We start from the raw sequence: 14,801 nt of genomic DNA, 5'->3' as shown, positions 1-14,801 counted from the left end.
GCATCACCACCTAATCACCAATGAGAACGTTGATTTGGACTCTTGAAGACCATGAGGTCACTTCTAACTCTTGACCAGATTCCACTTCCAGACCTTGCTATTTTCACATCCTTGTCATATCCGTCATTTTGCTGTTCTAACAAAGCATATGGCTTGCTCTCTTGACCCCTTGAAGTGATTAGTTATTAGAGGACATTTCAAAGGGCCTTATGAAGACTTCCCAATCCCCCAGCAAAATCTCCTCTAACCTGCAGCAACACTCAACAGAAAAGATATGTTCTTATAATGGAGAAAAGGAGTGGAAATGGGTGATTTTTGCCTCCCAGTGCATCCCTCTTCTTGCTAAGACTGTTTCTTCTCTCCCCAATACAACCCTTCAGTCTCTTTCACTTTCTACATATCAGTCTGTCAACTCCTTCAGCTCAACTTTTAACATATTTCAAAACTGTATAGGTCAGTATCATAAAAAGGTCTGAGAAACTATGCATAGCTGCTTGACTGTCCTGAGAATTTGCAGGAAATTCAGTGAGTTGTAAAAGTTTACCTTTACTTTAAAAAGCACAAGTAGCAGAAAATGCCAAGGGGTGTTCAGAAAATATTGATCATTATTTTTCTTTCTAGAACTAGATTTAATGTTTATATGGTCTCTAATATAGGATTCCGTACTGCATAGTCTCACCCAGTTTAACCAGGATCATGCATACATATCATTGCATTATCGGAATTTCAAGAGACATGTATGTGCAGGGATATTTATTTAAACTTAGAATTGTATTGACTTCCTGGTTAAGTTGAATGCGAGTATCAGGATGCAGGTACATACACAAACATGAATGTAAGCTTACTTGTGTACTCATTTATATACATTCTGTTATGATTTTGTTCTTTAACAGCCATCTTAATCAAAATGTTCTACATTGACACCAGGAGATGGGATGCAACAGAGGGAAAGCAAGCCTTAATCCTCAGTTCTTTGTCCTTGGTATTTCATGCAAGAATTCTAATTCTTCTCACCTAGGTTCCATTTGAAGGGTGTGCTGGGAAACACTGCAGAGTACTTACCTCTCAGCTGAGAAAATAACCCAGTTATTGGCCATGATGGATTTCATGGCTTGTTGCTGCCTACGGCTGTGGGTCTGTGCTACTGCCTAGACAAAGTTCACTGGGATTAAGTGATATTTAGGAAATAATAAATGATCTATCACCTCTTAGCAGGGAGGAAAAAAAATAGAAATGCTCTTCAGGTAGTCATAAGACCTGTCACTACAAATGAAAAATAAACAAATCTCTTTAGTCTCTCCCCAGCCAGAAAATTAGGCTTTTTAGTGCCCAATGTTTATATTAACTATTTTCTATTCAAGAAATGAACAAGATTCATCCATTGAAGCTTTCCTGTATGGGAAAAAAACACTGTAAATTCTTCATCATTTTCATTGTTGGAATCCACAATTATAAAAATTGCAGCAAAACCTTTGTTTTTTAAGATCACTTTAAAAATTCCCTTTATGTGTTTGTGAATCTGTCTTTATCCTTTTCATATAGAGTAAAGGAGAGAGAGAGAGGTAGGGTTGGAGGGAGAGAAAGAGGGAAGAGAACAAATGAAAAAAGTGCATTCCTGTTTACTGGTTGGTTCTTCAAATGCCTGCAGGGGAGCATGGCCCGGGTCAGGCCAAAGCCAGGAGCCAGGAGCACAAGTCAGGTGTGTCCCCTGGCAGCACCGCTGCTGCCCTCGAGGGGCTGCGTTATGAGGGATACGCCAGTGAAACCATCAGCTGCTGCTTCCGACAGTCTGCCTTCTGCCGTGGCAGGGGTCAGGATCTGGAACTGGGTGCAGGAACTAGGCACTCTAATGAGTGAGATGTAGGCATCTTAACAGCCCAAATAAATGCCTGCTCTTGACACCTGTGCTTTCTATAATACTTCTAATGGAGGCCTGCATTAGGAAAGAAATTAGCTCTATTTAAATAGCTCTATTTAAAGAAATTTAAGTATGCATATATATGTACATATTTAATCATATATGACTGTTCCTTATATATCATGTGAATATGTACATGTGTATGGTGTAAACATGCTCTTAAAACATTGAGTACGTAACTTTTGAGGCTCTTGGACTTAGATTCAAAGCCCTTTGATTTAGAGAATTTCATTCAACTAATACAGAAACTCTCCAAGGGAGAACAAAAAGATATTTTTATATCCGTTTTACGAATGAGGAAACGGGGGAAAGGGGTTAAAAAATTGATTCTTTTTTCAAATAATGAAAAATTTTTTTCAAATAATAACTTGGGCAATTACAAAATCACTAGAAAATTCAAGTCTACTATAAGTGCAGATGTTTATCACCCAGTGAAGCCTGCTTGAGAGGGGGTCCTGGGAGAAGCTTGGTGCTGGGGTTTGTTTGATTTTAGTGTTGAGTTGTGTGATGATTTTTCTCCTTTCTTTGCAGACAGGTTCTTACCTAAAGCCAGATAACTGAGCTGGGGAGATCAAGTGTTGGATGACATAATTCTAAGTTGTCCTTTAGCCACTGTTACATGCTTGTGAAATTCTAGAGAGCACACAAGAATGACGATAGGCCTTTGTTGAATTTTGTCTCTAGAGTTGTCAAACACATTATTAACAGTTTGAAAGGCTCTTCAATAACAGAACCTTGGCTCTCTTAAATCTCACATTAAAATTTTAAACAAATTTTAGCTAATTCAAAACTCTGGCTCTGGGCACGTATTTGGGCAGCAGTTGAAACCACTACATAAGATGGCCACACCCCTCACCTGGGTGGAGTCCCACCTCCCTGCACCTGTAGTCCCAGCTTCCTGCTAATGTAGATCCAGGAGGCAGCAGGGATGATCCATGTCCCTGAGCCTTGACATCCCTGGGGCTGACCGTAACTGAGCTCCAGGCTCCCGGCATGGCCAGGGCTGGCACTGGCTGCTGCTGGCATTACGGCAGTGACTCCACTGATAGAAGAATTCTGACTCTCTGTTTTTTATAATAAATATGTATTTGTAAAAGGGGAAATAAACAGATGTGTGGGACATTGGCTAGGAAGCTGCTTGGGAAGCTTGCATCCCACGTCAGAGAGTGTGGGTTCAAGGCTAAAAGGCATTCTCCATTCCATCTTCTTGCTAATGCACACCTTTGCAGGCAACAGGTAGGTGATGGTTTAATTGCTGAGGCCCCTGACACCCCTCTTGGGGGAGCTGAATTGAGTTTCAGGCTACTGGGTTCAATCTAGTTCAGACCTAGCTATCATGGACATTTGGGGAGTAAATCAAGAGATTGAAGAATCTCTTCATATGTATTTGTTGTCTGTCTGCCTCTCCTTTCAACTAAAAAAAGTGGGACTAGCACTGTGGCATAGTATATTAAGCTTCCGTCTGATGCACCAACTCCCATATAGGAGCTGATTCGAATCCTAGTTATTCCACTTCTGACCCAGCTCTCTGCCAGTGTGCATGGGAAAGCAACACAAGTTGGCCCTAAAACTTAGGCCCCTGCGCCCAGACCTGGAAGAAGATCTGGGATCTTGTGTTTGGACAGTCTCAGCTCTGGGTTTTATAACCATTTAGGCAGTGTCCCAGTGAATGCAGGCTCTCTATCCCTGTAACTGCTTTTCAAATGAAAATAAATCTTAAGCGACACACTGGTCATTCAGTAGCATGTTGCTTAACTTCATGTTATTGTAAATTTGCTATTTTTCTCTCTATTGATTTTGTTGTATAGCTTTTCATTTAAGGGGATGTATAGTAACTGTGTAGTAGAGACTGTTACGTAGAGATGTGAAGATGCAATGCCGTGTCCATCTGTACTTCCAAATCAAACATGGAGTCCTAATGAAACTGTTGGGTGTGTCTTGACAGTGAGATGCCGGGCTCTGCCATTGTCCATGCCTACAATGTCAGGATCCACGTAAATAGCAGAATGATGGACTCATGACTGATTGTGAAGGACCATACTATTGTAATGACATGGCAGAAACTAGTGAGGGTAGGTTGGGGATATGTGGAAGGAGCCTGTGGAACTGTGTCATGGAATTAAAAAAATGAAATAATTTAAAATTTTAACAATGACTTCCTTGAGCAAAAACTTCTGCCTTCAAACTCTGTTTCTATGACTTCCACTCAAATAATCAGACTTCAGGCAAGTTTGTGTATTTTGTGTATTTGTCTTCTGCATGTAAGAAGGGCAGATAGGCTGTAACTCCAAGGTTTTTGGTGTTTCAGAGTGGGTATTTAATAGATGTGGTCTAATGTGATATCTTTCATTTAACTTGTAAGATTGATTTTGTGAAATCCTGGAGTTCGTCTGAAACCCCGTGCCTAAGCCCCAGTAGGTAATCAATAAGTGTTTGTTACAAGAAAGCATAAGTTGTAGGAGATCTTTGCCTCACTTCCAGGTATTAAGTCACTGTTCTTATTCTTAGCGTTTAGCTTCTGTGGGATTGGATGCCAAAAACACAGTGTGCATTTGGGACTGGCGGAAAGGAAAGCTCCTGGCCTCAGCCACTGGCCATTCAGATCGGGTAAGCCTTGTTTGGATTCTAGACAGTAGGGAACTGTGGGGTTGCTTTTATATTTTAAAAAGGAAATTTTACTCTGTATAGATTTCTCCTATCCATTCAGCTTGTCATGCTACAACTTCTTTTATTAATTCATAACAAATGGCTAGCTGTGTGAGCATGGTTTCTTTTGTTATTCAGATACTTTCAGTTGGTAATGCTTTCTCTAGCTGAATACTTTTTTTAAATTCTGACATTTGGCTTCTTCAAAAATTCAAAGTAAATTGGATATGAAATTTTATGTATACTTTATATGTATTCATTTATAAGTGTGTATAGTTGTTAGAAAGATTCATATATAAGATTACAAGAGGGCCTGGTGTGGTAGCGTGGTGGTTCAAGACCTCACCTTGCAGGCACCGGGGGGTCCCAAATGGATGCTGGTTCTGGCTTCAGATCAGCTCAGCTCTGGCCATTTTGGCCACTTGGGGAGTGAATCAATGGACGGAAGATCTTCCTCTCTTGTCTTTCCTCCTTTCTGCACATCTGATTTTTTAAAAAGATTTATTTATTTTTATTGGAAAGCCAGATATACAGTGAGGAGTAGAGACAGATAGGAAGATCTGCTATCTGATGATTCACTCTCCAAGTGGCCGCAACGGTTGGAGCTGTGCTTCTCCAAAACCAGGAGCCAGGAGCCTCTTCTGGGTCTCCCACACTGGGTGCAGGGTCCCAAGGCTTTGGGCTGTCCTTGACTGCTTTCCCAGGCCACAGGCGGGAGCTGGATGGAAAGCAGGGATACCAGGATTAGAACCGGTGCCCATATGGGATCCCAGCACATTCAAGGTAAGGACTTAAACCTCACCACCAGCCCTGATTTTCCAATAAAAATAAATCTTTAGAAAGAGAAGATTACAAGAAATGGTTTTTATTTCAAGTGAATGTAATGACCATTTTGTGATTGTTACATTTGAGACTGCTGGATGTAAGTTGGCTTATTTGTCATTCTATTGACATCGCACGTAACCGTTTACGTAGTCACAGCTGGTAAGATAGGGATGAGGTTGACTAATACATATATCTCAGTGAGAAATTGTTCCCTCCAGTGCCAGGCATAATTTGACTCCATTGTCTTGATTTTCTCATTTTTTAAAAAAAATGAATTTGAATGACTGTTTTTCCTACTTGTTTAATGTTTCTGATTAATGTTTATATATTCAAGTGGAAGGAGATTCCAGTTGCACAGTACATTTCCTGTCCTTGGCTTAGTTAATTCTAAAACAGTTTTTGTATGAACTCTATATTTTATCTCTGGAAAATCATAGTGATAAGAGGAACCTATGTTTGTTTCAAATTCTCCTTCAAGATCTAGTCTTCAGAAGTCCCATGAGTGACCAAAGCTGGACCTGGAGTGTTGGAAGGGGCTGGCATCCCTCTGCTCCAGCGTTTCCCCTTCCTGGCTGCTCATGGAACCTCCCTGGGCTGTCTAGTGGTACAGTGGGGCTCAGGCACGACGCTCAGGGAAATCAATGTCATTGACTTGGGCTTAGTCCTTAATGAAATATTAAGATTGAAAATATTGCCAGGGTGGCAGGTTTGGATGTTAATTTTCTTTGTATGCCCTGTATGCTCTGTCTTACAGAGTAAATTGAGTGGATCAATACATGAATTTCTAGTGATCCCAGAAAGGGGACTGGAGCCAGTATAAGCAGTTGCCAAGTTGCTCCTATCGCTTCTGAGTGCAGACTTACACAGACTATTTTGTCTAAATTATTCTACTATTTCCAATTCATTTATGTAAAATATATATTTATATAGTGTAACTATATGTCTGAATTTTGGGGCTTTATGCTTTAAAGAATGTAAAAAAAATTAAAGTTAAGGTAATTTTGAATCAGAAAACTTTCTTCAGAAGGTTTGCATATGAAGCACCTAGTTTGCATATGGGGTACTTCCGTTGTTCAAATTCTGCTGATAGATTTAACTAAATTTGTCCTAAAGAAACCTCCATACCTAGAATCTTATATAAGGAACTGAAATCTGTTTTGGTAGACAAAGTGAAAACCTAACTTGGGAAAATCCATTTTTTTATTTTTAAAAATTTATTTGTGTATTTGAAAAACAGTGACAAGGAAAGAGACAAAAGTATCTTCCATTCTATGGTTCTTCCCCGAACAGCCATAACAACCAGGGCTAGACCAGGCTGAAGCTAGAGGCCAGGAACTCCATCTAGCTTTGCCATGTGGGTTACAGTAACCCAAGCACTGGGCCCAGTATCCACTGCTCTCCTAGATACACAGTAGCAGGAAATTAGCTTGGGGTACAGAGAAGTTGGCACTCTGAGGGCTGCAGGTGGCCCAAGCAGCAGCTTAATTGGATGAATCATGGTGCCCTTCCTTAGAAGTATACACTTCTGTGTGTGTGAAGAAAAAAAATCTACACCAATCCTAACAGCTGACCTTCAGCAATTAAGAGCCTACCGCCTAATCACCAGGTCCACATGAGGCAAATGCCAGCCTGTTGGAAATCATGCTGTTTCTGTACCTGTTTCCTTTCCTCCTTCTTTTTTAATCTCTTAAGTGTTGTCTGAATGTGAACAGGCTGCGTAGCAGAGTTCTCTGAACTTGTGCATCTTCTTCGGGCTGCCCCTTGCCAGTTCGTTACTTGCCCAGTTAACAACGATCACTTTTGACAAATTAAATTTTAGTAACATCACTAAGTATCAGGTGACCTGCCTGATCTCAACAACATACTAACCTTTTCACATTAAGGTGTGGATTATAAAAAGTACAACATTGCTCTAGTGATTTTAAGAACTCAGGATGTTTTCATGAAATACCTCAGAACATCATTCCTTTAGATTCCCTAGTCTGTCATGCACAGTGTTTCTCTTTATTATTGATGCCTGGATGCCATTTTAAATATTTGGCTGCTTTTGGCTAAGTACAACATTATTTGCAGTACTTAATCTATTACATTTATGTAAGTGCCATATGCAAAATGATTTCACATGCATTGTCTTAATGTCATAACCAAACTGAAGTAACATTATCTTTTTCTGAGAAGAGGAGGTTAAGGTGAAGATAAAAAAAAACTTGCCTGAGCTCAAGTAGTTAAAATACATGTTTGGACCAAGTACTTTTCTTCAGTTCTCTTTCTAGGGTTGATAATGGCTCTCCTCGACATGATGAGATGAATGGCCTAGATTTTTTTCCCTCTGTTCTAGAGTTTGGCTCTAACAACTAGTCTTCCCTTTTCTATCTGTGCTTCACAGAATGCGGTCTGTGAACCACCTGTGTCCAAATCTGCCAGTCTGTCTAAAGTACAGGTGGCTGGACCTGGTGCCAGTTTCACTAATGAATCTCTGGGACATCCCAGGAGATAGGCATTGTAACCTATCTTCATTAGTGATGTGAGTCAAAGGTGGACAGTTGGCTCTGCCATATCTCCAAAATACCCTGTAGGTCTGCTTAAAGACTAATAAGCAGTGTTAGTTTCTATTCAGCTGCTTGGAGAATTAAAAATTATAATGCATTGGGGCCAGAATTCTGCTATAGCTGGTAAAACTGCAGCCTGTGACACCAGGAACCTACATGGATATGTTCATGTCCTGGCTGCTCTACTTCTGATCCAACTCCCTGCTAATGGCCTGGGAAAACAGCAGCAGAAGATGACCCAAGGGCTTGGGCCCCTGAACCCACATGGAAGACTCAAAAGAAGCTCCTGGGTTTGGCCAAGTGTAGGCCATGACATTGCAACTATCTGGGACAAAATCCAGTAGATGGAAGATGTCTCTCTCTGTATCTGTAACTCTGACTTTAATAAAAAAAAATTTTTGAAAAAGAAAATACATTCGAATCAGATTAAAATGATGGCTTAAAGCAACTAGCAGATGCTGGAACATGGGGCCAATTCTGTCAAGCCAAACTGCAGAACCATCTAGAGAGTGCATGATCCGGGAATGGGAGTGGGCCCAGGAGGGAAACAGTGGGCACCTCCCTCCTGGGATGTCACTGTGCCTGGTGAGCATGAGAACCAGGACTGTGGTAGGCATGGCTAGACAGTGTGGCACCCGTCAGCAGGTGTGTAGGCTGGATAGTGGGGCTGGACTAGGCTTCAATGTCCATTGGCAAGTATGAGAGCTGAATGGGATGTGGGAGAGACTGGACCAGTCTGCTGTACATACTGGCAAGCACTGAAACCAGGGCAGGGGCAGGCCTGGTGAGGGTTATTGGGAGTTGCCCCAACTGGGCTGCAGCTCCCACTGGTTTACATGGCCAAGTGTGTGGTGGGCAGGATTGGGATGGGCTCCAACACCCATTGGTTTGTGTAAAAGATGGTGATGGAGGCAGAACTGAACCAGCAATTGCAACCACCAGCATATACCTAGGCTGATAAGGACAACAGATTGTACTGGACCATGTACTGGCAAGAACACTCAGGAATCTGGTCTGGGGTCACTTCAGATGAAGTTTCTTTGGGTATCTCCCCAATCTGCCGGACTCAGTACCCCAAACATGAGAAGTGCAGGTTCCATGGTCTGACCATGGAGTGCGTTGTTAAAGCTGAACCTCTTCAGTGGCTCAGACAGAGCAGTAGACAGCAAGCATATCCATGTGCACATGGAGGATATGATAGTACATTGGAGCCTGTAGAGGACACTTAATACCACAACAGAGGACAGAAGACAAAACAAATTGATCAACTACCCCAGCCAAGGGTTGGCAGTGAAAATCTGGACAAGTGGAAGATGCTAAGGTGGACTATATCAACCAGTGGATTTTGGAGAGATTCGTTGTGCTTGGAATGGCGAGATTGGCAGCAGTTCAGAACAGTTGAATCATCAAAACCCTTGAACAATGCCCTCAGAGCATGTCCCACATCGGTGACCCTGGGGTGGTTGGGAGGGCGGGTGTAGCTTCTCCCTTTGTCTCTCCTCTTCCCCCAGATACAAGAAGGAAAAAGAATGTGGAAACAATGGTCTTTACCCACTTTCCTGTAGCCCTTGACCATTTGCACCCTAATCAACTATGTAAAGACCATGAAATATATAATAAAAAAGATGGCTTGAAGGACTGTTTTAAATGATGAATTAGTGTCCAAAAAATGCCTGTGCCTTGTGTTCAGTGGAACTAAAGATTGTTGGCCTCACTGAATTGTAGTTGTCCATTAAGAATTTTCCTTGTTGGAGTTAAGTATTCTACATTTACAATTCTTAAAACTTGTATTGAACAATTTTCCAAATATTTTAATCATCATGTTGAAGGACTATAGAAAATATAATTTAAATAGTAACTAAAATTATAAAAATTAGTGTCTGTAAGAAAAATGGAATAATTGTAAAACAACAGTTTATTCTCAGTAATTTTGTTAATCACCTGTGATTTGGGCCTGAGGTAAGTATATATGAGGCTACCACATGTGTGGGGGCAGTTCCTGACTGATTTCTGTGTCTATTCCAGGGGGTCACATCATACCCAAATGTAGGGTAGCGTTGAGCCAGTTGCGTTGGTATCTGGGACATGATAAAGATACATGAAATGATCAACACAACTTTTCACTCTCTTGAACAGATTTTTGATATTTCCTGGGATCCGTATCAGCCAAACAGAGTGGTTAGCTGTGGAGTCAAACATATAAAGGTAAAGTGGTTATTTTTAAGAATGTTTTGCTTTCTTGTATAAGAGAAATTGTTGGTGTTGATTTAGCTAATGGTGTTAGATTTCGGCGTTGTGAGACTGGTTAACTTGTCTTTCCCTTTTAAATTCAGAACCCTTTTACCTGCTTGTCTGATCCTAAAGCAAACTCACATCAACTAATGGGGCTCTTTCAGGAATGTAAAGTAGGAGTCCAGTGAAGAGGTCAGCAGGGAGTTGAAAATGCTGAACGGCAGGCTCCACCCTTACCGAGCTGCATGTTTGAAGTCCGCTTGCAATGTTGGCAGTTCTTCACAATGCAGTGAACACGTCTTACATGTCAAAACTCTTTGACAGGTTGATATGTTCTCCAGGAAGAAAAATGTCATGTCTGAGTCAATGTAGAAACAGAAGGATATGCAGGGCAAACCTACCTGGTCCCTTGGTTTTTTAAAAGCCCTGTGCTCCTGTTGTTTACATGACCAGATAGCTGGCATATGAGTCCCCCTCTTCTAACTGTAGGATTGTGGACAATATTGACTAAAATACACTGGGTTGCCTTCTCCGCTATTAGGAAAACAGTGCACTGCTCTGTGAAGAAGGTAGACACCAAGATGACTCCTCCAACCTACCTTTCCTGTTACCGGATCCCTTGCATCTAATTTTGAATGATTCACCCAATTATTCCTACTGAAAGGTTGGATAAGGACAAGTGGTGAAACACCCAGAAATGTAACTAGAAACCTGAAAAGTATTGTAAAAGTTTACAGAGAAATATACAAGAAAACTTGGACACTTGGAGAGATAATCTTGAATCTAAACATGTTGTCTAAAATGTGCAAATACGTAATTTCTCTTGAAATTATGTGTGGTTCCCATTGAATTAAAGTCTCTATTACAATGGCTGTCACTGTTATCTGAACAGTTCTTGGGGCATAAAAGAATGAGACTAAGAACTTTACAATTAAAAAATAATGAAGGGGCCCAGTGTCGTGGCCTAATGGCTAAAACCCTCACCTTGAATGCACCGGGATCACATATGGACACCAGTTCTAATCCCGGCAGCTCCACTTCCCTTCCAGCTCCCTGCTTGTGGCCTGGGAAAGCAGTCGAGGACGGCCCAAAGCTTTGGGACCCTGCACCTGTATGGGAGACCTGGAAGAGGTTCCTGGTTTCGAATCAGCGAAGTACCGGCCGTTGCGCTACTTGGCGAGTGAATCATTGGACGGAAGACCTTCCTCTCTGTCTCTCCTCCTCTCTGAATATCTGAATTTCCAATAAACATAAATAAATCTTTAAAAAAAACATTGAAGGGGAATATGCAACACCATGTATGAAAGCCTAAGAAGTTAAAGTAATTAAAACAATGGAAGAACCTGGAATAGAAATGAATCAATTTTTTAAAGGTGGAAATATTAAAAGGCCTTAAAGTACACAATAATTTAGAATACAAAAAGCGTATTTATAACCAGTAAACACTAGAAAAATCATTAACTTGGGGGAGAAAGTTAATTTCTACTAAATAAAAGTCCATATGAATTAAAGAGTAAAATGTATTTAAAACAGTGTTAGCTAGAGAAACATATAGGCAAATGTCCAGCTGCTCTCAAATTAGAGAAAAGCTTTCATGAATGTAAAGAGAGAAACCATAGTGGATGGTACTGATCAGTTTCACTTTAAAAACAACAAAACACCATAGAAACCCATTCTTTCCCCAAAAACAACAAAATGAAAGTCACAAACTAGGAAATTATAAACAACGGGTATGTTAGATACTGGTGTATTCTTGAAATGTGAAGACTTCTAGCAAATCTGTTGAAAATAGCAGATGTTTGATTCAAAACAAAAACTTTGTTGGCTCCTAGACCTACTTGACAGACCATGCTAGATCTCATTAAAAATTAAGGAATACAAATCTAAAAGCAAGAGAATATTTTAATTAATCAAGACGTGATCACAACATTCCCTGAGTAGGAATGGATTGTTGGAATGAGCTCTTACATGTTGCTGATGAGGGATAAGTTGGTAGTCTTTTGGCCCAGAAATTTGATCACATTAACCATTAGAAAGGTTTATCCCCTTTGGTCCAGTAGTTTCTTGATTTGGAATGTATCCCAGGGAAGATTGTGGACCAGGAGCTCATTTGATGATTAATAGCTTCACAATAGCAGTAAAACTAATCGGAGGGAAACCTGAAAACCACTTAACTGCTCCAATAGTTAAGTACAGCATAGTATGTCCATATGATAAAATAATGTGCCACTGTTGTAAACCAAGTTCTACATGATTATGTAATGACAGTGGAAAATACTCAAGATTTATTTAATTGGGAAAAATTATAGTTCACTTCTAAGTGGAGTAGATTTGTGACTATTTTAAAAATAAGGTGTATTTTTCAGTAAGAAACACTGAGAAGATAGTCTAAAATTTTAGATAGTTTTCTCTGGGTAGTGAATGGATGGGTAATCTAAATATTTTATTTTATCCTGTATTTTATTCTGAAATGATGTTGAGATAATTTGTATTGCTTTCAATAGAAATGAGAAAAGAAAAGACACTAAGTTGAAAGATAGATGATGAGGTTTCACCAGTCCAAGTTGTAAAGTGTCCTGCCAACACCTTAGGGCTTTGCAAATGTTTTAAAATTCTTGTGTGCAAAGACCGGATGTTCAGCCTGAGATAGGTGAACTTTATGGTTCAGCAGCAGTTAGAGGCCCCTTCCATGCTTTGTGCAGTAACGCGAAAGACCATGAGACTCACACAACCTCATTGGGTTTGTACTAAGTGAAGCAACAAAGATAGTTCCTGTTTCCAATTTTCTGGAAGTTTAATGATTGAAATAGGGCACTTCATCAGATAGGCCACACCCCAAAACCACATCAGTAGCAGAGAGATCCCTGTTGGTTGGAGCTGTATTGTTTTAGGGAGTGGATGTGATACGGTAAGCTCTGATGTGCAGGTGAGTCTGGCAGCAGCAGCAGGAGGAAGCAGAGCCCAGGGAAGGGCTCTCCATTACACTCCATTAGGAGTTAACAGCGAGGCCACAGTCACTCAGGCACTTCACTAGTGCTGGGAAGCTGGCCAGGGCCTGGCTCATGGCGTGTGCTATATTTACTAATGGTTTCATCACCAAAAACCTCTTTCCTCGATTTTCTTTCCAAGGAAAGCATTATTTTTGAAAGATTTTGGCCAGAAGCTCCTTAGCAATTTTTTGAAAATAACAATCAAGTAATATCTACCCATCAGCCTAAGACATGAAGCACTGAGTTGGTTTTTGAGGCACCAGTGAGTAAACATGCAAGCTCCTAGTGAGCCTGTTTTTCATCAGGCTCTCAGTAGCAGTTTTCTGGAAGCCAGGGACCTCATCTGGGACCATCCTCTGACCTGCATGTTGCACAGTGAGGAATGGAAATGGGAGGGAGTGAGGGAGGGAGGGAAGGAGAGAGAGAGAAATCTTGATTTTGTTTCCCCTCACTTAATCCTGTGCACACTAGTTAATCTTTCTGAGGATGAATTTCATCCTCTCCCCACATGCTCCTGAACATACTAAAGGCTGTAATACACAGAGTGCCATACCAGCAGGGGCACAGCAATGTTAGTTTCTTCGCCAGTTTTCTAGGATCACAAAACCAGTGCTAGAGATGAGGTTGCAGCTCAGGCGCTGGCTCCCTGTGGAGAAATCTTTCCCCTGAGAAATGATCTGCTTAATGATCTATGCTGGCTTAACACCTTCATAATACAGTGCAGTTTTTGTTTTGTTCTTAACTAGATGAGCTGCTTAATTGAAAGAATTCTCCAGATTCTCCCATTTCTTTCCATCTTTGGATAACTGTAACTTTGAATCAGTTATTTCTAAAACCAGGAATAGATGAAATCCTGAAATTTTTAATAGCAAGGGCTGCTTACCCTGTTCAATTGACTAGTTGTTGGGACAGAATTAGAAACTTGTTTCCCTAAGTGAAGCATTTAAAAATAAATCTTTGTTGTTGTTGTTGGAAATGGAATAATCTGCAGACATTCACCTCCAGTCATTCTTTATTAATATTCCTTATAAATGAATCTACCACAAGCTAACACAGTCCTTAACAAATTATTTTCATGATCTGCATTTTCTACTGCCAACCTGGAATTCATCTCTTCTTTTCTTCCCCTCTCTTCCAAAGTGTGCCTTTAACATTGAATGATTCCAGGCAAAAGTTGAATGGAAGAGCTTTGGTTTTTGAAGAAATACTTTTTATATGAATATAACTGGGCTGATGATACCCTTTCTGGTTTTGCAAATCCCAGTACTTGGCAAACAGGCAAAATTACAGTTACTTGAGATGAATTCTGGCAGAACAGGAGCAATTGAACATTGTTTCGTTGATTTCACAGCAAATAAGCCTGACGGGTCTGGAGTACTGTGCTGCCTTCTGCATTCCCTCAACAGAGACCTAAGAAAGGAGAGGATCACCTTAGCCATGTCAACTCAGTTGCGTTATGAACTGGAGAAAATGAACAGTGTCTGTTCATTTGTTGTGAATTTAATGATGCCTTGCTATCCTAAACTGCCAGTACTTTCCAAATGAGAAATGATTCTCAGGAGACAATATATTTTAGGGATTTGATATTCTCTCTGTCAAACCTCATGCCTGTATCATCTCTGTCTTTTTAAGAGATTCATT

At 40.6% G+C, this 14,801-nt stretch overlaps 1 protein-coding gene across 3 annotated transcripts in view; it reads left to right on the top strand.

Moving 5' to 3' along the window:
- The window catches only part of EML6 (EMAP like 6), a 253,275-nt gene that overhangs the window by 102,145 nt on the left and 136,329 nt on the right, over positions 1 to 14,801 (top strand). For all 3 annotated transcript variants that reach the window (XM_040993458.1, XM_040993459.1, XM_040993460.1), the window contains exons 3-4: positions 4,427 to 4,525; positions 10,075 to 10,143. In XM_040993458.1, coding sequence (XP_040849392.1) covers positions 4,427 to 4,525; positions 10,075 to 10,143 — 168 coding nt within the window. The remainder of the gene's footprint in view (positions 1 to 4,426; positions 4,526 to 10,074; positions 10,144 to 14,801) is intronic.

Source organism: Ochotona curzoniae, unplaced genomic scaffold, assembly GCF_017591425.1.
Source record: "Ochotona curzoniae isolate NIBS_2020 unplaced genomic scaffold, NIBS_Ocur_1.0 contig_883, whole genome shotgun sequence".
Classification (NCBI taxonomy): domain Eukaryota; kingdom Metazoa; phylum Chordata; class Mammalia; order Lagomorpha; family Ochotonidae; genus Ochotona; species Ochotona curzoniae.
Note: the sequence above shows the minus strand (reverse complement) of the source record. Positions and strands in the feature narration are given on the sequence as shown.